General features: G+C 35.9%; 1 protein-coding gene across 4 annotated transcripts in view; it reads left to right on the forward strand.

The window, feature by feature from the left end:
- LOC109533360 overlaps window positions 1-25,799 on the forward strand; it is a 53,511-nt gene that overhangs the window by 16,209 nt on the left and 11,503 nt on the right. For 2 of the 4 annotated variants that reach the window (XM_019898655.2, XM_019898654.2), the window contains exons 3-4: window positions 8,679-8,707; window positions 23,437-23,489. In XM_019898655.2, coding sequence (XP_019754214.2) covers window positions 23,454-23,489 — 36 coding nt within the window. In that variant the 5' untranslated portion in view covers window positions 8,679-8,707; window positions 23,437-23,453. Of the gene's footprint in view, window positions 1-6,987; window positions 8,708-23,436; window positions 23,490-25,799 lie in introns of those variants that run through there. The other 2 variants (XM_019898656.2, XM_019898658.2) reach the window with 2 other exon arrangements.

A 25,799-nucleotide genomic window follows, 5' to 3' on the forward strand; every position in this document is an offset into this window, starting at 1 on the left:
CCGATCATATCAATACAGTTAAGTAGTTTTAACTTCATTGCTGCAAAACCCGAAAGATCGATATCTCTTTGTTCGGCAAGGTTTAATTAAAATAAGTGGAGGAATCTCGAATTTACTGCTTGGCCAGATGGGTTAGGATTGATGCTAATGGGAGTTGAATGGGCGGAAAAACATCAACCTGTTGCATTTACTGAAAAAATCCATCACTTTCGGCCACAATGAAATTGAATCATCAGTACCTCAATAACCTTCCAGACCAATTCAATTCCAAAGCTATTTTGAAAGAAACAAATAAAGGTAAGAAAAGTTGGTTTCATTAGCGATTTAATAAACTTCGTTAGAACGCAGACATAAATACGGAAAACTGAGCGGTTAAGAATGAGGGCTCCAAGATCGATATGTACATAAAAGGGGCATCGCAGAATGGATAGAATTACAGCCAGCAACGAGGGTTATACAGAACGCGTTGCTAAATCAGAGGGAGATTATAAGGATGTTTTATCGGAACATACTTGTTAGGAAGTTATGCCACGCTTTTGCGTCGCAAAATTGGATTCTTATAAAGGGATTTTCCCGAAACTTTTATTAAAGAGAGGACCGTCTTACGGACTAATATCAAACTGCAAAAAGTTTGTATGCTTTTCTAACCGATAACGAAAACACTTGTATTATCACTTGCACCCTAGCTGACTTTATATCAATAAAAGCGGGAGAGAAACGATGCGGATCTGCTTAGAGTGAAATTATTAATGTTGCTTTAGCATTAACGGCAAGCTGTTTATACAGTCGCTTTTTGCTTCATCTTTCCAGCCCAATAATTAATTATTTGCCCATTAGTATGATTGTTTTTTAGGCAATTAAATATTGCTACGAATATCTTCAAACGCGCCGATTTTATTAGTGTAAAATTAATTAGAATTCCGCAGTTTTCCTGCTTAAAAGAAGGGGATATTGTGAATTTGCACAACACTATTCACTTTAAGCGAGTACAATGTCAATTTAGTTGATTAAATGAGGACTCAATGGAGTAGCACTGTCTTCGATCCAGTTTCTCGATTTTCACATTGGGATAAAACTAGTTCTTATAGTGATTTGGGTGCGGTCGCAAATTCTCTCTTGCCTACGTTCCAAACAATGCGCTAAAGTAAATCTAGAACCTTTTGCGGGAACTGCAACAAGTTGACCTCACTCAAAGCGAAGTCTGAGGAAGAATGAGAAGTTTTTACTTTTTCATTAATTACTTTAATTGATAGAAAAAGCGGATGATTTTCAAACCGTAGGTGGTCCAAACTACATGCTGGTCTGTCCGGTTACCACGAAACAAAGACGTTGAGATTTGCTGCAAGAACCAGCCTTAAAATATGCATTTAATCTGTTGATGAAATTCTATCTCTGACATTCTGGTCGAATCTTCTCAAATACGGGGGGTGTTCGACTTGGTTCAAAACGCCCTTTTTCAGTTAATTCTGATCAATCGAGTAACATTTTTTTGTCGATCCCAAATCGTGTTTGCTCGAGTATCGAATAAATTCAAATGAACAGAATCCGAGTGTCGAGTGTCGTGATCCCACTGTAGGCAGGAATCTATTAGTTCCGAATGCATCTGCTGAAGCCCCTCGAAAGTGGAATTTTGATTTACTTCACAGTATCGATGTAAATTTAAAATATTTGCTTCTATTTTTAGATCATTTGATCGAACAGCAATGAGAGACAGATTTAGTTATTTTGGAAAATTGTTAGTAAAATCCTTAAATTAATAGGTAAGAAGTTGAGACTAAAGTTTGCTATTAATTTGACCAGTGACAAATCCCAAAGTAAGTATTGTAAAACTCCATCGTATGATCAAGTAAATCCGGCTGCTGATCCGAACATAATCCGTTAAATCCAAAAACAATTTAATGCGTTATTTCCATTAAACCTCTTTCCAGGGTCTTTACGGTCGGATCGCTGAGCATATTTACACGCACTTCCATACTCATAAGTTACGCTATTAATAGCGGGATCTATTTGGATTCTCGACTATTACCAGAACTCTCTTTATCAGTCAAATATCGGGTAGTAATCGATCCGTTCCGCACTTAACATGCTAATCAACCAGTAATTATTCCGTATTTTCCTCTAAACGTAATTCGATGAAATCAGCTCCAAACCCTACGCCGTCGAATATCCGGCAAAATGCGTTAATTAATTATGAAATGTAGTTGTTGTTTTATGGCCGCCGCAATACTGCGATTTATAAACACGGATTTCTCAGTCTGATTTTCAATTCGGATGCGGTTTTAGTTTCGCATTTTATTCTTTTACAAGTGCGTTTCCTAACTTGTGGTAAAGATTTAGAATTTTTATATCAAGCACAAACGGCGGTATTTCATTGATACATTTAGTTGTTCATCAAGCATTGGTATTGAGCACAAACCAAATAAGCTTGCAATATGTTGGTTCTTCAAATTATTTATTAGAAAACTGGTGAAGACAGTAGTAGTAAATAGTAGTTGCAGTAATATTCCACATGTCGACATTCATTCATACCTTGACAGGCTTCAAACGTATGCCGTAAATGAATGTCCCTCGAAAATGCCTCGAATCGTCTACCTACCGTTTTCTACTCGTTCTTTTGGCGCGTCTCTGGCATGAATAGAATTTGCATGAAACAGGACATTTAAATGACCGCAAGTGAAAAAATCTAATAGATTCCGATCGGGACAACTAAGAGGCCATGCCAACATTTACCGTTCGGCTTTTTATTGAAGCAACTACGGACTGTAACAGAAAACCACAAAAAGTCAAAATGTATTTCCCGACATGCATGAATTCAACGAATTTAAATGCGGAATGTTCCAACTTAAAACTGTGCAATTCAAGAATGTGTATTTTACGTTTCTAAATATATGCACGAGCTGTATCGACAATACTGCCATCTTCCTGAACTTAGCTTTGTATTGGAAATACATAAGGATTAAGATGGTTAACTCAAACCCATTGGAAAAGTTTAAAAAAACCCAATGGACGAGATTCTTTCTCTAAATATAACAAAACCACTCAATCGTATTACATAGAAATCATATAACTGTGTGCCATTGTTATGATTGCCTTTCTGGATAATTGCAAAGAAAATAACACGATTTTAAATCAAAGCAATGGTTTCGATCCGTACATGTCCTTACTAATTTCAAGGGAGGAATTTTCTATTCATATTTAATGCCCAGTCGCTCTATCCAGAAGCAATTTCGCTCATATATCCTGAGAGTAATGAAAGCCAGAATATCGCAGCAGCCAGACCGAGGATGCGACTGAATGTGTCTATCGATATAATGCTGTCTGTTGCTGAGTGTTGAACTTTATTTGCAAAACTACTTTTCAAGGACTAAATTCTTAGGTTTAAGGTTTTAGGTTAAATGTGTTCATATTTCGATTTGAAAAAGCTGGACGCGAAAAACTGTTTTGATTTAAAACTTATCTACAACCCAAAAGCGAAACTAATACCAAAGTGGCCTTTCCGATCCAACAGTATCCCAGTAAATCTTCGACAGATTTCCTCTGTCACGATTTAAATACATAATGGAATTCGGAAAAGTTTTTCCTGAAAATAATTTGGCTTGAAAGAGGGACAAGGAGTGGAAAATCGCCTTTATTACGCGAAAAATAAAATTGCGAATGCTTATTTAAATGGAGCTAACCGCTAATTTGTTCTGATGAAAGCACAAACTTTTGTCCGACATTATTGTCTTGGACGGGTTCCAAGTTTAAGAGGAACAAAATAATGGTCGGTCACATTTCCTTGAACTTCATGATTTCGCTGTGACACGGATTGTTTGCGGAAAATATTTACTATCATTGTTATGGGAATTAAAAGAAATAATAAACCTTCCGAAATGGAACGTTTACATCAAGAAGATTTTCTTACATATGCAAAACGGATATTTTGCTACAATCTGGAGTCTTCCAAATACCGTTTTAGAGGCGTTATTTGCAATAATTTTTGTTTGAATTAGATACCACTGAAAAATAGGGATAATATATGCTGCCGCTTACTTTAATCACGTTTTCATTGTTTTAGTATGATTGTTTCTCTTTTCAATTCAAACCTATGAAAACTGTCACATTTTTCCTCACATCAGTTCTTGATGTTTCTTTGGAACTACGTTTTTTTCATTTCGTCTCTTCCAACTAATCAGCTTTTAAACGTTTTATGATTGTTCCAAACGTATTCCTTTGAGCTCTATTTTTTCACTCTCCCGTTCTTTCCTTCGTTTCGTATTAATTATTAAATCCAATTCGCCTTATTTATTGGAGCTTTTTGATTTAGTCTCTCAGTTTTATTTTTTATCTCTTTTCTCTTCCCCCCACGTTTGCCTTTCCTATTTCTGCTATAAAGTTTATTATTTATTTGTTGATCAAAGGAATATTATTCATCTTCTTATGGCTGATGATGATAATTCGCATTTATTGCTTTTTGTACTTTTCGCAAGCATTTTTGGGTACTGAAAATCAGTCAAGTAATTGGAAAAAAGGCAAAAGAAATAGAAGACAATTTTAAAATTTTAGTCAGTTTTTAAAACAACTCTAATGGCGTTTTTCGTCACAAATTAAAACTCGATAAATGCTGTTGCTGCTAAACCGATACTCGGAATATCCGTAAGCAAAGACTTTAGTAGTCAATGGAGGACATTAAATAGATCAAAGATTCCCAATTAGAGCTTCTAAACATTTTTTAATGGTGGCGAATAACAGTTTCGAAACTTTTGCTGCAAAAAGTTGTTCCGAAGCTCTTCGGGCTGTGAATCGATCATTGGTGATAGGAGCTTAATGAGGAACCTGATGATTAAAATGTCAAAACATTTTCGAAAGACGATCAGAACTAGTTGAATTCGGCCTCAAACAACACGAATCGGAATCGGGGCGCGATTTGTCCCGGTACAAAGCCTTATTAAGCTGCGGATCAATAAGATTTAATCAGTCGAAACTGCATGAGACAAGAGCCCCTTGAAAAATAAACCGAGGAGGAGGCCGTAACGTAATAATTCCGACATGTAAACACGTGTGGCTCAGCGCCAGTGAAAAGGGTCGGGTTGTCGTCATCCGAGATAACTGTTAGGGTTCAATAATCTAGCAAACCAAAAGAACTTCGCCTCGGAAGGGCGGGAGCGGGCCGAATGCAATATTCATGTCGAGACCGTATTTTTCTCGCGACTTTATCGAAAATATTTGTCTAATTTGAGGGCTTTTTGATTAAAACGTCTATCAGTCTGATGCCACCTACGAGCAAGAGTAGTTAAAATCTAGAATCTACTCTTTAACTTCTTGGACAACAATGTCTCAACCATGCCCAATGCGGTTCAGCTCAGGCAAAAGAGCAGCCTCAATTGACTTAATTTTTAAACGAAAGTTTTGCCAACAGTGGAGACTCCCTCAATTATCGAATCCACCAGCTTTTAGTTAGTTTATATGCGGACCTTAAATAGGCCAGAAAAAATGGCCTCACATCTTGCTAGGGGCGCGAATTAAATCAACTAAATAAGCGACCGACTACCAAAAACCTTAATTAATTATATGCAACAATATATTAATAGTTTATGTAATTAAGCCCTTCAATCTCTAGGATAATTAGTGCGCTCAAGCTCAAAACCAATACACGAACAAACCCACGTTTAGTGTTTCCTCAAAGCCTCTTCCATTATGAACGGAATGAGGGCATAAAAGGAGGAAAAAATATGAGCCAGTTACAAAGGAAGATGGGGAGGATACGCTTTGAATTGCTTTTTATAAGGTTTTCTTGTTCGAAAGCAATTGGTGGGGTTTTATCATTAATTTAGGTTTTCTACCTTGCAGTTGAAACAGGTGTATGCACGATGGCTCAATTTTTGCTTTAAATGATTTATTTGCCATCCAACTTGTGACTTATGTATGAGTTAGTGATCGAAAAAATGTGGTTGAACAATTTAAAAAATATGTCTCGGTTTAATTATACACCAACGTGATTGAATTCACGGTCACGATTTTTGCGTTCGCTGATATCAAAAAGAGATTTAATACCAAACGTTTTATCGGAAGGCAGTGACTTGATTTACTGGAGGCTCGGGTGACGAACAAGAGGGAAAGAAACCACAAATTTATTTACTATCCGCTAAATATTGGGCTGTTTTTGAGACAAAGCAGATCGTTGGCCGGATGAAAAAAAATATTTTCACCCGAAGGAGACAAGGAATGCAAGCAGGTACTTAAAGAACACACTGGAATCTTCAGGTCCGATATAGTGAAGATTTTCGGTCAATTTTGAATCGTTTTTCTTTCCTTCTTTTTTATAAACCCAAATACTTTATTTGTGAATATTGCAGAGCTTCTTAGGTCGGAAACAATCTAATACACGCAAAAAACACGGTTGCAAGATTGATATTTTTGATCGAAAATTTCATAAGTGTATGAGGTTGAATTTTGCAAAAGATAAGTCTCTCAAAATGCCTTGAATTGCACACCATTTTCCCCGGAAAAGGGGCGAGGAATGCAACGGGCTACTTAAAAAACACGCTAGAATTTTGAAATCCGAAAAACACAGTTGTAAAATTTTTACTTATGAACGAAAATTTTGCAAGGGTCTTTCTCCACCCTTGGCCAATTTAAATAACGAGCGCGATAATTTAATAACGCATAAACTGTTCCAAATTGTGTCACTGTGAGCACTGAAAAAAATCAAAATTTGAAGTCGTTCAAAAAATGGAACAATTGGAAAATGCAAAACTATGGAAAAAAGCGAATAAATTAAGTGAGGACACCGATCAACCAAAATTTTCTGGATATCACTGAGCCCTTTTCGAGCAGAGCGTTAAATAATTAAGGCTCATTTTAATATCAGAAAAATTATTAATTATCCCTATGCAGTGGCCGGGCATGTCTTCCAGCCGACACCTACAAAATGAATTCGAGCCAAATGAATTTAAATTGCACATTATCAGCTTTGAAACAATGACAAATTAATACGGCACCAGATATTCTCAAGCAAGATTGATTAAAGTCTATTTCCAGCTCATAACTATCAAGCAGCCATGAGAGTAAATTACAAAGGCTTTTATAGCTCGCGTTGACGTTTATGACTGAATCGTTGTTTAAGGCAGTTCGATAAAGCCTGTTTGCTACACATTAAAGCTTTTAGGACGTTAGCTGATTACACTTGTTTAGTAATTATTACTCGACGTAATTCGTTTTCGATGGGAATCATATTCGCCACTTTCTCTAACTCGCTTGAATCGCTCAGAGAACAACCCAACCAATAGCTGTTTTTTGTTCCGGAATTATTGAGCAGTTCTACAGAGTATTATATGTTTTTACTTAGAGGATTTATTCAGTCAGTACAAGCAAATATGGCGCACTTAATCGCCAAAGCCGTGGCAATGGAAATGTCTTCGCACTTGTCGAAGGCGTTTAGTCTTATATAAAAAAGCTCTTCCGATAGTCACATCGTTAGAAGATTAAGAAATGCTGCCTCCACCAGTTCATATCTCCTTTCAGGGATGATGGTTGTAGTAGATATGAACGGCAACAACATTAAGTTTGATATTTTGCAAAGTGCAGTTATTATTCGGTAAGAAATAGCTATTTATAGTTTAAATAATCGATGTAAACTTGGAAATTCGTAGTAAATTGGAAATTCCGTAATATGCTGTAACTTATTGCTGGGCGGACGATCAATTTCTGAGCGCAATCAATATAATGGATTAGCGTTTACATCGGCTGAGGCTCAAAAATACAATATACCTGAATAACATCGAATTAAATATTCCAAGAATCAGAAAATGCAGGTTTAACTAAATCGAAAAATGCTAATGAGCATTTATCACTAGCAGATTTTCCACATGCTTGTTCTAATAAAATTCCGGTCGAAGCTGGCAAATAAGTGAATTTTAACTTCGATCGGGGAGTTGGCAGTAATTCTTTAAACTTTGGAGGAAATTTGGTTAAACTTTGAGCCCTTTTGAAAAAAGGCTTTGATTTTGATTTTTAGTTACAAAGGCCATTTTTATATGGAAAACCTCAATACAAAACGCCGTGACAAAAAATAAATTTCGAAATACTTTCCGAGAAGAAACTGCAACTATGGAGGTACATCCCGACAAAACTGAAAATACTCCATTCTATTCCATGCTGTTTGGTGGCGTTTTTCCTTAGTACACTTGCAGTGTAGAATTTTGCTTAGCAGGAAGTACTGTTGGTACCGCATAGTTGCCACTTAACCCAGATAAAAATTAACACACTTCGTGGTTTAATAAGTGAAAGGAGAAGCGTCCAAACAAGTTCTAATCGTGTAGAAACCTGGCCAAGAAGGTCGGCGCGCTTTTTGGCTTGACTATGGCTGAATATCTGTTTTATTGTATTTGTGTGTGTTCGACTATCTGATCCGATGGTTGGCTTTAAGCTGCTACCTTTGCGTACCGCTTAAGGCAAGGTCGCAGCGGTATCGGTAGTTCGCGCTAGGTACTCACATGGACATGTCTGTCGGCATGTAGTCTTAACCAGATCACTGGATGTGGTGCAATTATTTGGTGCTCAAAGTAGTGTTTTGTAAATACTTGTTGTGCTCTTGGAATTGCTTGTGATCACAAAGAAACGCTTAATCACCTATTTACTGGCAGTGAAAGTGCTGACGCGAGGTTTCAAAATAATAACATCCATTTGTTCTTTTGCAGGCAACGACACTGAGACCCAGCTGTAAAAGGTAAGCAGCAATCAACAGTCTTCTTAATATGTCTTCATTTTTTTTTACAAAACACACTCTTCAGTTCGTTTCGATGCCGTTGGGCTTTTACTTCGATTGAACAATACTTCCTCCTTCTACTCCATATTCGCTCCCACTTTGGAATGATTGATCCGCGGTAACACCCCCATCCAGGTCTTCTCGCACACGCGGCAAAAACGAAATGCCGAAAGTTCAAACAAACAACTTTTCCGCAACAAGTCGCTCACATTCAACTTTTAAAAGTATCATCAAAATTAATTAAATTTAGCGCAACGTATTTGGCCGCGGCACTAGATGCAAATTTGCTCGGGACGCAAGCTATAGAGGCTCCACATCTCTTGAAAATTAAAAAGCGAGATAAAAGCTGTTTTAGTTTTCCGCATCAAAGGATAATGTACACCAGGAATGGAGAAGGTTTGCTCTTTGATAGGCGGTCGGGAGTTTCAATTTTGCCGACAGGTATGTGTTGAAAGCGGACCGTTAGGAATCGGTTTAATATGTGAAGATGAACTGAACATTAGTGTCTATTACATCCAGGCATTTTGCTTTGAAATGGAGAAATTCCTTTCCTAATATTAAATAAATGCGGTTATGCTTAAGATAGAGCATATTTGTTCGGTTCTAAAACAGTTAAACTTTCGTGGCTTTTGCTTGAACAAAGGCTGTTTGCTTCGGACGACACAACTTTGAAGATGCGGAAGATCCAATTAACTCTTTAAACTATTTATTAAACAATATGTTTTTTCACATTTAATTTCCTTTTGTTTCTATAGATAAGTTGTGTACACGCTTGGTTTTCAACTCGAATGAAAAATTAACCAGGTGATTTACAAAAAAAATGTTTCGTGCGGTTGAGCTAATTACCTCAATGGTAAATTGAGGCTCAACATGTGTTTCAAATTGACGTGAATAGCGCTTCTTTATTGAAAATGTCTCAATTCAAAGGCCCCAAGAGGTAAAACGATAGTTAAAATCCGATATACTAAATCGTGTACTCGATAGGAAAGATCGAATATATACGTTTCCGATAGAAACGTCGGATCCTGTTCTTGCAACAATGCTATACAATAGAAATCTCTGTTTAGCCGTAAATCCGCCTTTCTTTAAAATGAAGACAACATTTTCGAAAAATCAAGTTTGACTTTGTAAATTGAAATTTTTCAATTAAAATTGTTCACTATTTTATGTTTGCTTTATAAAAATATAATAAGGCGAAATCCAGAAGTAAAACGCAAGTGAATAATGTTTGAGACTGTTTTGAGACCAGAAAGCCGACAAAAAATTTAAAAAATTTATTACAAAAGGAAAACATATTCAGCTAATTTTATATTAAATAGAAGTTCAAAAACATGTTTTTGTTAAAAAAGATATTTGACAAAAGTAGCTATTTAACTTCCATTAATATTTTGTTGGTTTTCTCATTAACTAACCTTCTTTCCTTAATTTTTTCAGCTTAAAACGATGGAAGGTCTCTTCAGCTTAAAAAGAATTTTGAGATTTGAACATTTCGAAGATACCAATCTGATCTGAAATAGTAACTTTTATTTGAGAATTCCGTTTGTTCGCGATTATCTTGCCATTGAGATATGAGATACAAAAGAATTGTTTCTTATTATTTTTGACATTTTTGTGCTTGCACAATAGATCGATAATTTGTACCTATTTTGCAATTCTGCATTGAAATCCAATAATTTTTCATGTACCACTTACGCACCGAAATCCAGTAGATCGGTAAATTTACGATTCAACATACAAAGTGCTCGAGTCGTTTTTCCTAATTTTCAGTAAAAAACCGACGTATTCAAGCAATAACAACAAATCAAATTCCTCAAGAAAAAAGATAATGCAATGTATGCGAATGAAGAAATCAGCAAAGTTCTGCTTTATTTACATTAAAACAATCGAATTTCATGATAAACCATTTTGAAATGCCATGAAAAGGCATTTGATTAGATTTGTTGTCTCCGAAATAAACCAAATGTCACCGAAAAAAACGAGAAAAAACCAAAAAAGTTGGTATTCGATGCAAAATTAAAAATTGAAACATAAAATCAATGTCTCCATGCGCAAAAATGAACTTGAGGAATAAGATTCGACCTTATTTTGAAGTCATCCTGTGTAAATAAATTACTGTAGGAAAATCCTTAGTAAAAAATCAATATGGATCAGTCGAAACATTTTTCCACAAAATAAGTTATGAAAATTCAAACAAATTGAGCTTTTTAAGAACTTTAAAAATTAGATTCAAAGTAGGAATTTCTGTTTCAAACTGTAAAGTTTATGGTCAACCAAGTCCATCACACAATTGAATGTTTTTTTTTTCGGCAAACACTCGGACCCGTCGATTTTAATTTTTGTCTTCCGTTTATCAGCTGCTTTACACAAAGTAACCCAAAAATTAGTTACGGCCATTAACTTTTTGGTTTGAAATGAATATTTCTATTTTGTTATTCCGCATTGAATTCAAAGAATTTTTCATGTACCACTTGTACCTAAAGCCTAACCTAAAGTAGTTTTTTTTTTTAAAACCTATTGATTTTTTCTAAAAATTCAGTAAAAGGCCAACTTCAATTCAAGCAACAACAAACCAAATTCTTGAAGAAAAAAAATTATGCAAAGTATTCGAACAATTTAGGAGTTCGATTTGTTGTCTCCGGAATAAACTAAACCGGTTTGAGGTTGAGGAATAAGATTCGACCTTATTTTGAGGCCATCCGGTGTAAAGAAATGACTGTAGGAAAATCCTTAGTTAAAAATCAATATGGATGTGTCGGAAGCATTTTTCCACAAAATAAGTTCCGAAATTTCAAACAAATAAATACATTTTCTGCTTTTGTAACTGTAAATTTGATAGTTGTAACTTGCTATGGTTATGAAGAAACCGGGTAAAAATCACTATCGACATGTCGGACTCCAAAATGTGTTTCAACCCTCTCGTCCTCACTACCCTGTTATTTTTCCTTCTTCTTCATTGTATCGTTCGTTTAATAATTCTACTGCATTAAAGCATTTTTCTGTCGCAATGATGGTCGATCCAAATTCAATCGGTGTTATTTATTCTTTGAGATGTACCTGCCGGTAAAAACGACGAAACGTCGAAACCAATTTAGACATTCATATTCTCACTCTCAACCCCCTCGGAAGAGGTGGCGTAGCTCGGAGGGTAGCCAGCAGGCTGAGCGGCTACCGATTGAACAAGAAGTTAGGGAATTCGAAACGTGCAGTGCCAGTTTATTCACGGGCGGGGATACACTCTGAGGACTGTACGTTTCGATTTTGTGTTACGGGGTTGTTAGTGGAGTTTGAGACGGTTATTATCCGCGAATTTCGTCCCGTAATTGGTTTACTCCGTATTTATGGTGTAGCGAAGGATAGATGGAGGACCAGGCGCTATTTGCTGGATTTTCAATGTTTTGCCAATGATAACAGCAATTTGAATAGGTAGCTAACTAAGCAATTCTCCTACTAGATAATAGAACCCACTTTGTAGTTCTTTGCGCCAAATTTCCTCACGTAGGAGCTCCAAATTTTAACCCGAGAATCCAATTTTCTAAATCTGCAATAAAAGCAGTTCATATATTCATTAGAGCGCTCTTTCCAGAAATTAATATAGCTGGCTCGACTGTAGGTATCTTTTCTCCGCTAGACACAAACGCCATTTCCTGAAAGCAAAATCCACCCCACGAGTTAAACAATGAAATATTTACAAATGGAGTTACACGTGAAATGGCCTGACTTTTCTGCGCCGGAACTATCGCAACCGAATAACTTGCATAATTTAAAGACGTTTCAAAGACAATTTGTTCAATTGGGACTGAGACACCTCAAATGTTAACTACAAAAGTTGAGAGCTTTGCATATTCAGCGTATGGCTGTGCTGATTACAGGGATTACATGAGGAAGGGGTAGTATTTTATGTTCATCACGTTACGGTGTATATACTGCCAAATTACTACTTTGAAGAGGATGGCAAATTATGGGAAAATGAACCTTCAACACTATACGAAAAACGTCTAGACATGGCAAGAGAGTATCAATGCAACCGAAAATACATTCAATGTACGATTTTCAATGTCGCATTGCTCTTGAGAAACCCATTGAAATTTCAAGAAAGAGAAGGCGAATCAAATAAATATTCAAACAGTGTCCGATTCGTCGTTGTTCCATTTGTTAATTGGGACTGACCAGCAGCGGATTTCTTCAAAATCGCTTTCAGTTAGTGATATTAACGTAAAAACATGCTTGGGGAGTTAGATTGAGCGATAGGGAGGATATATGTGACTGGAATGTGATTGAATCCTAAACGAGTGGCTGAATCAATTCTAATTTAAATTTGTTGGCAAAATAGATCGTTTACAGGCGTGATTAATTCAGGCGGCTTGGCATTAATACAGTCAAAACATGACAACACCAAACCGATAGATTTCGGAAACTTTAGGCACTTGCTATCGTCGAAACTTTGAAGAAAAGAAACATTGATGCTGGGTCAAGGCAACTGAAGTTAATTAACACATCAGTCATCATTAGCAATACTTTAAAACGTTAGTAAATAAGTAAAAACGTAAAAAAGTAAATATTTAATTCTCCGATTACCTCAAATTCGAAATTAGTAAAGTTTTATTGGCAATTAAAGGGCGTTTGTAGGTAGCAAAAGGCTTCGTGATCGCCGCAAGGTTAGCAACATGTTCCACTCACTTACTGAACAGAACATGTTAAAATCAATGCTTGAAAAAGTTAGCAGTTAAAGCTTAATTATCTAATTACCTCGAATTTAAAATTGACAGTCTGGTGTTTTATTAGCAATTAAAGGGCGTTTGTATGGAGCTGGCTCAGTGATCGCTACAAGGTTATCCAACATGTTTCACCCATTAATTGACTTCAACATTAAAACTGCCTAGAACATGTTAAAACTAACACCTAGAAGATAAAGCAAGTTGAATCAATTATTTTACTGGGGCATCGTCAAGCGATAAGCTTAAATTCACTGAATACAGGTTTAGATTGTCCTTATTCATAAAAAAATAAAGAATTGTAACATTATATTTCAGCGACGCCATTTAGCTGAACTGTAATTGGGTAAATTGAAGTGGCTAGTGGCAGTTGTTCAAAAAGTAAATTTGTCCCGCTGCGAAATTATAATCCCCTTATTTCACTAGTGGTTATGGATACAGTCGTCGCGCTAACACAGACATTAATTTTAACTCCTGGCGGCCAACAAAGATGGAACCATAAATGTTAAGACAGTATAACTGTTTACAGTTAGATATAAACTCTTATACGGAAGCACCGGCGTCTTAATACATTTAATTTGGTCATGATTTATTCGGCTACCGCTCTTGACGAATAAAAATAATAAGCAGCAAGTTGACACAGCGCTCGATGTAATGATGGGAAAATCCGAAACAGTGCAATAAAACCAGAAAACCTTAGCGCGCATTACATTTTATGCTAAAGTACGTGACCAAAAGCCCAAATGGTTTTGACTTAATAACGTTATACGAAGTTCAAAGAGCTCGAAGCTGTTGCTGGCGGACGCATAATGGACGCCTCACTGTTGGCTTTATGCATTAAGTATTAGAAGCTGCTTATGAAGATGATTTGAAACTTTTCTCTAGTCATAGTCAATAGATAAACTGTTAATGAAGCTAAATGATGTTATTTCGAATTCAATCAAAGTGACTCGTTAAAAATGAGGAATAATTCGATTACTTTGCGAATCGTTTCAGCAATTAATGCCACTTTTATGTTTTTGTAGCGGTTCGGTTTTAAAGTTGCCGCGAATCAAAGCAACATTGCAAACACGTTCCCGTTTATCAAATAAGCAAAATTAGCAATCTAATAGTTTGCACTTCTGTCCGCAATGCATCGAGCATATTTTAACCGCTAAATAACAAAGTTTCAGATAATAAATATGCACTTCCAACGCCAAAGCTGCACAAAAGCAATAAACTTCGAACGAAATCAACGGCTATAATCTACAAGCTAGAACCTGTAAAAACGTTTTATTTATTGCCAATTTAGCTCTCGAAGCAATTATATGTAACTTTAAAAAGCCATTAAAGTGTTACAGTATATTGTGAAATTTAATTAAATAAAATAAGATGTTAATTAGCCTTCCTGTACATCGGCCCGTTATATCTGAGCCACGTCCGCATCCTATATCAGCAATTTTAATGAGCAACTTATGATTTTAATTTTAAAAGCACTCGCGAATTAGACTCATTTCGCAAAGCTCGTGTTTGCTGGAGAACAATAGAGGCACGCTAACTGGTTTAGTGTATTTCAGTTTGGAACTATCTGTTTATGAGCTATATACTTTTTTATTTTACTTTAAGACGTTTGTTTGCCCTACTTACTTTTTAACACATTCACCTTCGGTCTGCCCAAAACACTTTATTAAACGGTTCGAGTAATACACGTCGTTAAAGAAATTAATGCGGAAAATGGAGTTTTATAAATACGCGAAGTTGCAGTACTTTTTTCCGCGTACTAAGTACATTTTTAGCCACAAATATAGGCGAACGAAGTTGAAATTTATTATTTTGCAGTTGTAGCCTTTGTAACAGTTGTATTTCTAACAATCCAGCAAAGTTACGCTTTATGAAAAAAACTAGATTTAAACCGGTGAGTTTTTCGGGCTTTTAGGTAGTCGTTTCGTTCGTGCGTTTGGTTCGGGCGACACGCATCTGAAGAGGCAAGCCACTCGTGCTTGCGAAACGTCGGGGAAAAATTATTTTCCTCAACAACCTAAGAGCCCAAAAAAATCCAGGTTTGAATTCTGCCTAAGTATGCATCTGAAATCGATGGCTTAATATTTTATTGATAAAAAATCTATTCACATTATTTAATATTTTTAATTGTACAGTTCTAGCGTTCTTGTAATTGCCGTATTACCTTCGTAGGTGATAAATCGAAGATGGCAAATCAACCAGAAATGGACGAAAGTGATTTAATTCCATCGGCCTTTCTAGGTACTGATCGTGAAACATTTCGCATCGCAAATTGGTCCAAACGTAGACATTTTTTGGATATTATCAGGGGACCGATCTGCCGTCCCTCTTTTTGGCACTTATACTTTCTTCCAACGTATTTCATTGTGATGTGCGAAGGCAAATTTACTTTTCTTTGGACCTTTCACTTTCGATTTCCAATGAATCAGTCGCATCGCCATAATAGAAAATGCTTTTAATATTTAAATTGTCTTTGCCGACACCGACCCACTGACAGAGAAGAGCGGTTCTTCCAAGTCGATTGTGCTGCCAGATTCAACCAAGTCAATTTATTCGCAAGTATTTCGAATAATTACTATTTCGCGAAAAAATATCAGCAACATACACCTTTCAATTTTGATCTAAATAATTAAACTTGCGTTTTTAAGTCGGAGGTTTTTCCGAATTAAAACTCTTGTATTGTAGTTACCGAATCTGCTGTTAACAGCCGTGAATTCTGAATTTTGCAGCTTAGATTATTTAATTGTTTATCGCGCCCTGAAGCTAACGAGGAGAAAGTATAGTACCAGCTAAAGTTCTCACTATTGTATTAACTCAACACCCATGTGTGGACGTTTTTATAAGTTAATACCTACAGTTTTTTCAACGTGTTGAGAAACATGTTTGCGCCTGCTAAATTAAACATTTTAATTTAAAAGATAATGGAGTGTTCCGAACCTTGCTAAACTGCAAAAAAGCTCAACAATTTAACTTCAGCCGACCGTGACAAAATGTTATTAAGATAAAATGTAAATATTGGGTAACGATTTATCACTTTATATTGCATTTTTAATTTGCTAGCAGTTAATTCGTTTTTTCTGTTCAACTTTGAAAACACAAGTCGGTAATAATTACCTATCGAGAATTATGGACAGAGAAATTAATCTATATGGAGAACCGTGTGCACAGCGCGAGCTTTAAGTGCTTTTTAAACAATAACCAACTGTGTTAATTATTTGCTTCCTTTAGACGACCTTAAATTGGGTAATGAGTTGATGATTTAAACGCTATTGTAGCAGCTAATGTTCTTCATCATAATTGTTGTCCTCACTATTTTACCACGTTCTGCAGAGTTTGAAAGCCCACAGCTCGTCCACATTGAGCAAGTTAACAGCAAATCCATATCCTAAACATCACTCGAGTATGGTTCTATCAATTGCTCTATTTCGATATTAAAGACTGTAAAAGAGCCAAAGAAACGAAGTTGCTCACCGTGTGTATTCAATTCAATTTCATTCGTTCGTTAATCAGTTACATCAACATTAAAAGCCGCTAAATAATTATCCGATATAATTTAGCGCCGGTTCGTAGTGTGTTTATGAAACCGGCCGATAAATCAAGCCCTCGACTCGTTGGGCTAAAAGCCCCTCGTAAAATATATTGTTCCAGCTAAAACGGAAAACTCGTCGCAACTCGGGAACTTCGATGTGATTAGGATGTTCCACCGACCGCGGACTCTTTCCTTTGTCTCATCCAAGATGGCGAATATCGCTAGAAATATCAGAAAACCATTCCTATTCTTAACGCAAAAAGCGCAAAAATTTCTTTGAAAATGACGATCCACATGAACAAACTGTAAAAATAATTTCGCAAAACCTGTTTACTTTCCAGCATTTATTTGTGGACAAGCTGGATGAACCTGGCGAATAACGGGCAATGTTCTGGCGTCTCCAACTAGATTTGGCGTGTTATTTAACTTCCCAAATCCATTTAATCAAGTCGCAACACTTAAATCTCGGTTTTATTGAAACCAATTTCGCTCTAAAGTATTAAATAACGGCAAGTGGGTTACTGGGTCAGCTTGGTCAAATTTAACATATAAATGCAAAGTCTATGATGGCAACCAGTGGATCGAAAATAAGTTGAGTTAAAGAAGCGTGTCGGGCTGCTTCCTACGTGAACGCACGGAGTAATTAAGCTGGTAAGGTTGAGTGTGGGAGGAATTAGATTTTAACTCTTAAAAGACCGTCATTCAAGAGCCATCTTCAACGGTATCAGAAGATTTCATCGAGTCGGGAATGCAATTAGCAAGTTCAAATGAAAATTGAACTACTGTAGTGCATTTACTGCAAAAATTGCTCATAATTGCCCTGTTGGATTGACCTTGTTTGTTTAATGCCCAAATGGTTTACAGGCTTTCTTTTAAAAGTTTCCTATTGAGCTTTACTCATAAGGTAGATAGATTATTAAACACTAAAATGGTGTACTCGTACAGTTATCGATCATTTTGGGTCACACCTTAAATTCAAGTTGCTTTGATCACCACTTTTCCTTTCACGCACCATTTGCAATTTACTCAAACCGTCCAATTAATTAATTAGCATTATAATATTGCCAATCAATAACTGCAATCGTTTCACTAATTGCATTTACATGGAAATTTGAGCTCAATTAGGCATAATGCGAGTCAAGAAGACCGGATACATTTCTGTTAAATTTTATGCATTTTCCTGTAGATGCAACAAAAACTTTTGATATTGAACGGGATTCCTCTGGAGTTCTCTTTAATAATCAACAAGACTTTATATGAATTTTTCTTTAACTTGCGCTTGTTGTGTGGAGCAAACCACACCTGAAGTTGCGAGCCACTCGTGCTTTCAAAACGTCAGGGAAAAATATTTTCTACTTCGGTCTGAAGCCAAAAAAATAATTAGTTGCAAGGGATGACCGCGAAAGTCTAACTCCATCCAGTTTTCTCGTTCATTACAAGTAACAGCGTCTTTGTACTTTAACGGTTCTCTTGATTCAGAAATTGCTGCCAACGATTGTATGTTGAAACATGGTTTTTAATTCGAAGATATTTTTAATCGCATTAAAATGTTGATGTTTAATGTAAAATTTAATAGAAAATTTTTTTTCAGGTAGTTTGTATTCTGTATGGATCAATTTCATGTCTTTATTTTAGGCCACTGTGGTGATGGCGGTTAGATAAAAATAGATCTTAAGCAAATTTTTTTATGTAATTATTCACTATTTTCAATATTTATCATTCCTTTTCACTAAGTTGATTCATTTGATGGGAATCTGGGACCCTTATATGAAAACATGAATGAAACTTGGTCAAGAAAAATAGAGGGCGAATTCACGTCCTCAATAAAACCCAATATTGAAAAATTGAAATTCTTCGAATTATTGATCAGTTTCTGTGTTGACCTAGTTCGGGTTTAGATGTAGCTTGACACCGGGCAAACAAATTAAGTTCGCTAAACTAGTGGTTGAATGCACAATGAAATGTTTAACCTAGAGCCGCGTTTCTGAGTCAGTGAACCGATTTGGCTAATTTTTTCCCGTGCAAGTTAAACCATTAAGCTTCCAGACCATCATCCATCATCAAAAAGCTCGCCGTAAAATAGATTTCAGGACTAAAGCAACTTATAAAGTAAAGCAATTTACTGTTAGCTTATTTCACGGCATGAATTTACAATGTGAATTACAGCTGTGTGGGTATTATAGCCTTTTCTAACGGTTTGAGACTTTACAAGGTCGCCAGGCACCGGTTTCATTTTGTTCAAATTACGGTGTCCAGACAAAATTCACTTACGTAAAACGAAATTCTCTCTGTTGCTAAATACATTTGGCCCGGCTTGATTTGCCTAATCTGTTAATTTTTATTTGATGACTTAATTCAAAAGTTTGTTTCATAGTATCCAGAAATGTTGCCATGTGTACTTATATATTTTACCCAATTTTATGCTTATTATAAACAAGCCATTACTGCTGAAACACCTCTTTGAAGCTCAATAGTCGGCAATCTATGGTTTTTATAGCATCATTAACCGCCATAAAACGGTCGACCAAGCAAAACGTTAATTTTTAGCGAATACTGGACAATAAATTATTTGCCGTTTTCGTTATTAGCATTTTCAATTTATGGGCCCTGAATCACATCTGAAATATTGTTTTCGACTGGGGGTTTCAAATTTGTTGTTTTACATTCATTTTTTCCTGTTTGCCTGTCTATACCTATACGACCTCCAGCTTGCATATTGATCAAATTTATTTAAATTCCTAATAATCATATTATTAGCAATCAATCGATTAATTATTTTGAACTAAAATTCAAGTTTCTGTAGCAAAACAATGACACTTCGTTTTGTTACTCTTTTGTTATATCTTGGTGCTAGAAACGTTACATAAAGAGAATTACAAAATTTTCCTTATTGCACAACTATTTCCATGAACTCGAGAGTAGGCATCGTATCACTTTCCATTTTTTTTAACGAAATATTCATATTTGCAGCTAGACCAGATCTACGATCATCCTCTTAACATAACAGGTTTACAATAAAAACGCACACTTCGAATGGTCTACTTTCTCTTTCCGACTTTCACCCTTGACGGGACCAATTACACCATAATTGGGTGCATTACGAATTAAAATAAATGCTAATACAACGTAATGATAATTGGAGATTTTTTTGTACTCGCCAGTAAACGACGTTCAAATTAAAACATGGGTTAGTAGAGCGGCAAATTTAATTTTATCGTTAATTTCCTTGTGCGAAATGAATTTTGCTGTTGTAATTTATTAGAGAGTAGAAAACCAACATTTTGGCTGTTTGTGGATCAAGACGATCTATCAACAAATTATTATTTATGGTGTGCTCATAACTGAAAAAAGCTGTGCGCTTTAAATTGCAAACCTACTCAATTTACAATGCACTGTACGTTCCTGTAATGAACGGTCATAAAGTAATCAAATCATCATTCCGATTGTCGCAAAGACCGGATATGTCGCCACGTAAACCGTGTGGTCCAACGGGATAAATAAATAGTCGAGACACAACGCCATTTCGTACCAAAGTCACGCATTAAATTAACAAAAATAAAAAATATAAATCAAGAGGGTAATAGCTTTTTCTACCCTTATAGAAGGGCGTTATATAGCAGGGGAGAAAGAGAGCATAAACTCGGTTAAGGGTCTTTGCAGATCAGGCGTAGGAATGGGGTCGTTTGGCAAACATCGATACATTTTCAACTTCAGTTTTTTTCGGCGAACATGCAGCAAACCGTGAATTAATATTAGAACATACCTGCTTGCAAATTTGACGGCCCAAAACTTTCACCATGTACTGAAAGTCGTCTCCTACAATCACCGTTGAAGATGTAAAAGCCTTGCAGAATGATGAAACATATTTGAACATTTCATTCTCTGAAATCTGTGAAACTGTTAAATAAAATAAATGGAAGTTTTTAAATAAGTTCTCAACAAAGTTTAGAAGAAAAGCAATTATTTTACAATTTTTCTAATCATAATCAAGAACTACATATCTGGCACTATAAAAGAATTATGCGGCTTTTCCAAACTGTGTCCGGGTTCCGTATGGTCGTTAATAAAAAAAATGCGGGCGTTTGTGAGCGTCGTTCCATATTTGGTGTAGATCAAATATCGATATTTTCCCATTACTACCAGACAAGCTCGACGGCGAGAGGTAAACGATTTTCATTTTACAGATGATTTTATCTGCTGTTATATGTTGGGTATAAAAACACATTGGTATTGTTAGCGTAAGAGCAACCTACCCACCTGCAACTGTTCTTTGACAATAGTGCGCAATGATAAAATTTGTTAAGCATCTAATTGCAAAGCGAAATGATCGAGGGTCACTTAAACGCATATTGTGCATGTTTCAATTGAATATAGAAAATGTATGTTAAATATGGTTCACTCAAAGGTATTATTAACGCCAAATGGAATGAGTGTCATTAAACGGGATACACTCGAACTATCCATCGTCATTCGAACAAAAGCAATTAACACATTTAATTAACTATGCACTCGATAAACCATATTATATTGAACATGCGTCGAGTGAGCACTTGCCACCTCTACAAAGAAAGCTCATGCTCGTCGAGTGATGCATTTTAAATCAGTGTAAATATTTAAATGGGGGGAAATTCAGAAGCCATTTAGCTTCCGTGTTGCACTTAATTAACCATTTTATTGTTTGAAATTATCCAAGCTGCATATGTCCAGTTAAATCAACCGGACGGGGAGTTGACGTTCGATGGGACAAAAGAATAAGCCATCAAAATCTCAGATGCATCGCTCTTCTTTTGAGGGTCTTTTCAAGCATCGATACTGGGGGTGGACATCAAAAGCTTGCCAAATCACAAATCAGATAGATTCAAGGGAAAATTAGCTTGAAAGATATTTTTGCGACTATTCCAGTTTGCTCGTGGTGGACATTTAGCAATCAATATTTCGGGCAGATAACAGACCAACAGTAGCTTGAAATATTCGGCCCTTTTTCACCCCTCTGATCGAATCAATTAAGTAGAGAAGGCGAGAACAGTTTTTTCCCTATTGCAGAACATCAATATGTTGCCATGTCTTGTACATTAAACCCCCATAAAGAATGTATTGACCCTAAAAAAATTAAAATTCGTGACATTGATATAAAACGGCTTGTTTTTGGGGACCGTCGTCGTCTCCACCAAACATTTCCCCATTCGGGTCATTTAGTTTATGTTTCCGCTCTTTGTTACTTTTACATATTGAATTACAATGGCGATAATCGGTAAATTACAACCTGGTACGCCCAACATGGCGTAATCTTCGGTTTAAATCTATTTATAGGCGTTGTTCATTATTTAATCGAGTTGAATGATACTGATGCACTTACGCGAAAAGCTATAGTAAATGCTAAAAATAGTGTGAGATGAATTAAAGATCAGGAGAGTGGCGAGTGAATGTTCAAATTCATTGTTTAAAGCTGCCATGCTGGGAACTGTAATTGGATTTTAATTTCATTTGCAGTTTTTATGGAAATATTTGGGAAAACCTAATTCGGTTAATGCGTACTTAGTTGATTGCCTGTAACTAAACATGAGTTGAAGACAGGGTTGCGAAAGAAAGTAAAAATAAATGAAATACCGACTTCAAAACAGGACAAGAACTGCAATATGGGCATTGGAAATTCGATTCTGGAAAGAAGGGAAGAACACGTTTCAAGCGCATATTTACTAAAGTCAAAGCTGCAGTTATTTTTATGTGTTTATTCATTTATTAACTGCGATAAATTTGCTACATCTGCTTGCCAATCCGATGGCTGAAAATAAACCGGATTGATATACGCAATAAATGAAGTTCGTTTTATATAAAACTCCACAATAATTTTGAATGTTCATTCATAAGTTTACATGTAAGGTATGTATCTGGAAAGCCGTCAACTCAATTATTGATTTTTTAATTTAATGGTATCAGCAAAAGCAAAACAGAATCAATTTTAAAGCAGCTGTTAGCAATTTTCGCATTAATAGTTCGGCAATAATTAGCTGAATTGAAACATATCGCTGAGGCAAAAACAAGTTTCAAATAAACCGGCCAATTCGAGCGTCCGCTTTTGTTTCGAATTTTGCCAGATTATGTAAAACCTTGTCACATTTGCAATATTAACTTGCATCTCTATATTCGAATAGAGGATTTACATTGTGATGTGGATATGTAAAAGTCGAAAAATATACGTAAAATTTTGGTTTATTGTCAATGAATATTAGTGAGTTTTTTAAGATTTTAAGAATCTTTTTCAGCGGAAACAAGATAAAGGAACAGTGGTTAATTCAGAAAATGTCTCTTGCTTTCAATATTTCAGGCTTTTATTACTGAAACAGGGATCTGAGCGTCATCAAGGAAATTATTTAGTTGTTTTGCACGGGATTTTTTCCCTGAACCAATTAGTCGAGAAACTTTTAATTAATATTGTTTATTTGTTTCAGCATTGGACATTAATCTTATGATTAGATCTCAAGTTAATAAGACGAATACCCAGGTAAGTAATATTAATATTACTGCGCCTTATTAAGCAATTTCCTGTCTTTTTGATAATACGGTAAAGTGAAAAAAAATTACCCGCACGTGTATGATGGTTGAAACCCACGAGCGGTTAAACTCAATGTTATAACGTTTGCATGTAGCTGATTAAATTGCATTATTATGCATTCGCATTTGGAGGAAATGTTTGTCGATTAATTATGCAGCAAATAATAATGATATTATTATACAAACCAATAAATTTAAAATGTACGAATGGCGTTATTTGATAATTGTTGCCTAAGAATGAACGTTCAATTACGGCGAACTATTTTGATCGTCAATTTTTCGTCGATTCAAAATAGGTGGATTTTTCACCGCTGGTTAAAAGAGTAAATCAATCAATCACTGCCAAAGCATAATAGATATCGTCGGTTTGCGCTATATTTCCCCGGCATTGGGATAAAAACCCAGGTTCATGATTATAAAGGTTATGTAAACAGTAACAGGGTTTACAAAAAAAATCTTATCGTTTTTAAATTCGCTCTGTGATTTTCCGGGTATGCCGAGGCAGTTAAAGGCGCATCAAGTTGACTTTTTCCAGATAGCAACTTGCCACTGCTCAGTCGAATCAAGTTGGGATGAGATACAACTAAAAACTCGTTAGTATGCCAAGTTCATGGAACGATATAAATTCGGGGATTCTAGTGTCGCAATTCTCAATATGAAGCTAAATCGGTTACAAGGTTAGGCCAAGATCAATCTGCGCGGAACTACACGTAAAACGTCAGCGAATTGCCGAGGAAAACGCTTATGGAATCGAGAAGGAACAAGATAGTACGTCATTAAAACTTGTTATTGTTCGTGTTAAAACTTTATTCAATTCTCTATGGGGAAATTCTCGAACAAAAGCTACAAACACCCAAAAATATGATCAATGATCCACTGATCAAGTGGACAACAAAAATAGATTGTTTATTCCGAAATTAATCAGAAAATGTCCGCTTTTTAGCTTAGAGTTAAATTGAAAAAGCTCGTTTTAATTACTACAACCTTTGAGTTCCGATTTCGCATTGTGTGAAATATAATGAAACAGAACGGCGCTGCAAAATCTTCCAATGCATGTTTATGCACTTGGTCTTGTTCAGTTTAAAGGGAGAAAAATATACCTTCTAAAGGCCCTCCACGGGAGCTCAAGAATCTGTCGTATTATGTTGCTGAACAGACCAGCTTGTGCTTGATGAATTGAATCGACATGAATTACTACAAACGTGCAAGCAGGCCAGAGTTGACACGGTGGACGTGAAAATTTATTAATCAAATTTCACGGCAACAGGCAAAATTGCATGCAAAAATTACCCTTTAAGGGATTAAAAAAAAAGCCCTTAGTGATGTCTATTCTGCCATAATAGACCATAAATGCCATTTCTGGGTCGGTGCGGCTTTACGAATCGGTTCACTATAGACCCTAGACCCACAGAGTTGATGAACTACCCGAAAACACCACTCAAATGGACTTGAACAAAGCAATTAAATGGGACAGCCTATTCAGAAATGAAGCAAAGAATAAACATAATTAATTAGCGTGAACAAAGTTTAGAAGAAAGACGAAACTTTCTAATGGAATTATTGAAAACCGTCAAAGTATGGCATTTTGGTACCTAGAAATTTATTTACACCCCACATTCAGCCGTCGGGATTTATGGAGAACGACTCGATATGGTTTACCTTGCAAAATATTTTCTGTTCAAGGCAAAAAGATAATTAAATGTAAAAGTTGTTTCACTGATGCAATGGGTGTAAAAGCACTGAACGTTTTGGCCCTAGATAATGTAACATTAAATCGACTGGGGCTTTAAAAAAATTGACTGAAGATTGCCTTTTAGACTAATTAGATCTACGTGCAATTGATGCCTGATCAACAGTGTTATATTACTAATTTCCGCTCTTTATCGTTCAATATTAAGTGCTATTAAAAAACATTGATAAGGAATCGTCAAACCAAAGCGGTGTTTTGCTGTGTGTGACTGAACCCCAATCAACACATAATATTTGCGTCTTGTATAACTGGAAATTTTATAAAATTACCGTGCTTTTCCGTCTTTCTTATTGTAGCAAATATTTCTTGTTGTTTGATATACATGAAGATCTCCTGGTTCAGTTCCTATAGTCGTGCCGAACTTCGTGGTCACGGCAGTAAAACCTCAAATAAAACAGCAGTATTAATTACTTAATTCGGAATTTGTCGTATCGACTGCGCAATTTAAATTAAATTCAAGTGAATCCTTAAAATAAACCTGCCCCTTAATATTATTTAGCCCATTTTTAT

Source organism: Dendroctonus ponderosae, unplaced genomic scaffold (assembly GCF_020466585.1).
Source record: "Dendroctonus ponderosae isolate FM_Combo_2020 unplaced genomic scaffold, Dpon_F_20191213v2 Dpon_F_20191213_1, whole genome shotgun sequence".
NCBI lineage: Eukaryota > Metazoa > Arthropoda > Insecta > Coleoptera > Curculionidae > Dendroctonus > Dendroctonus ponderosae.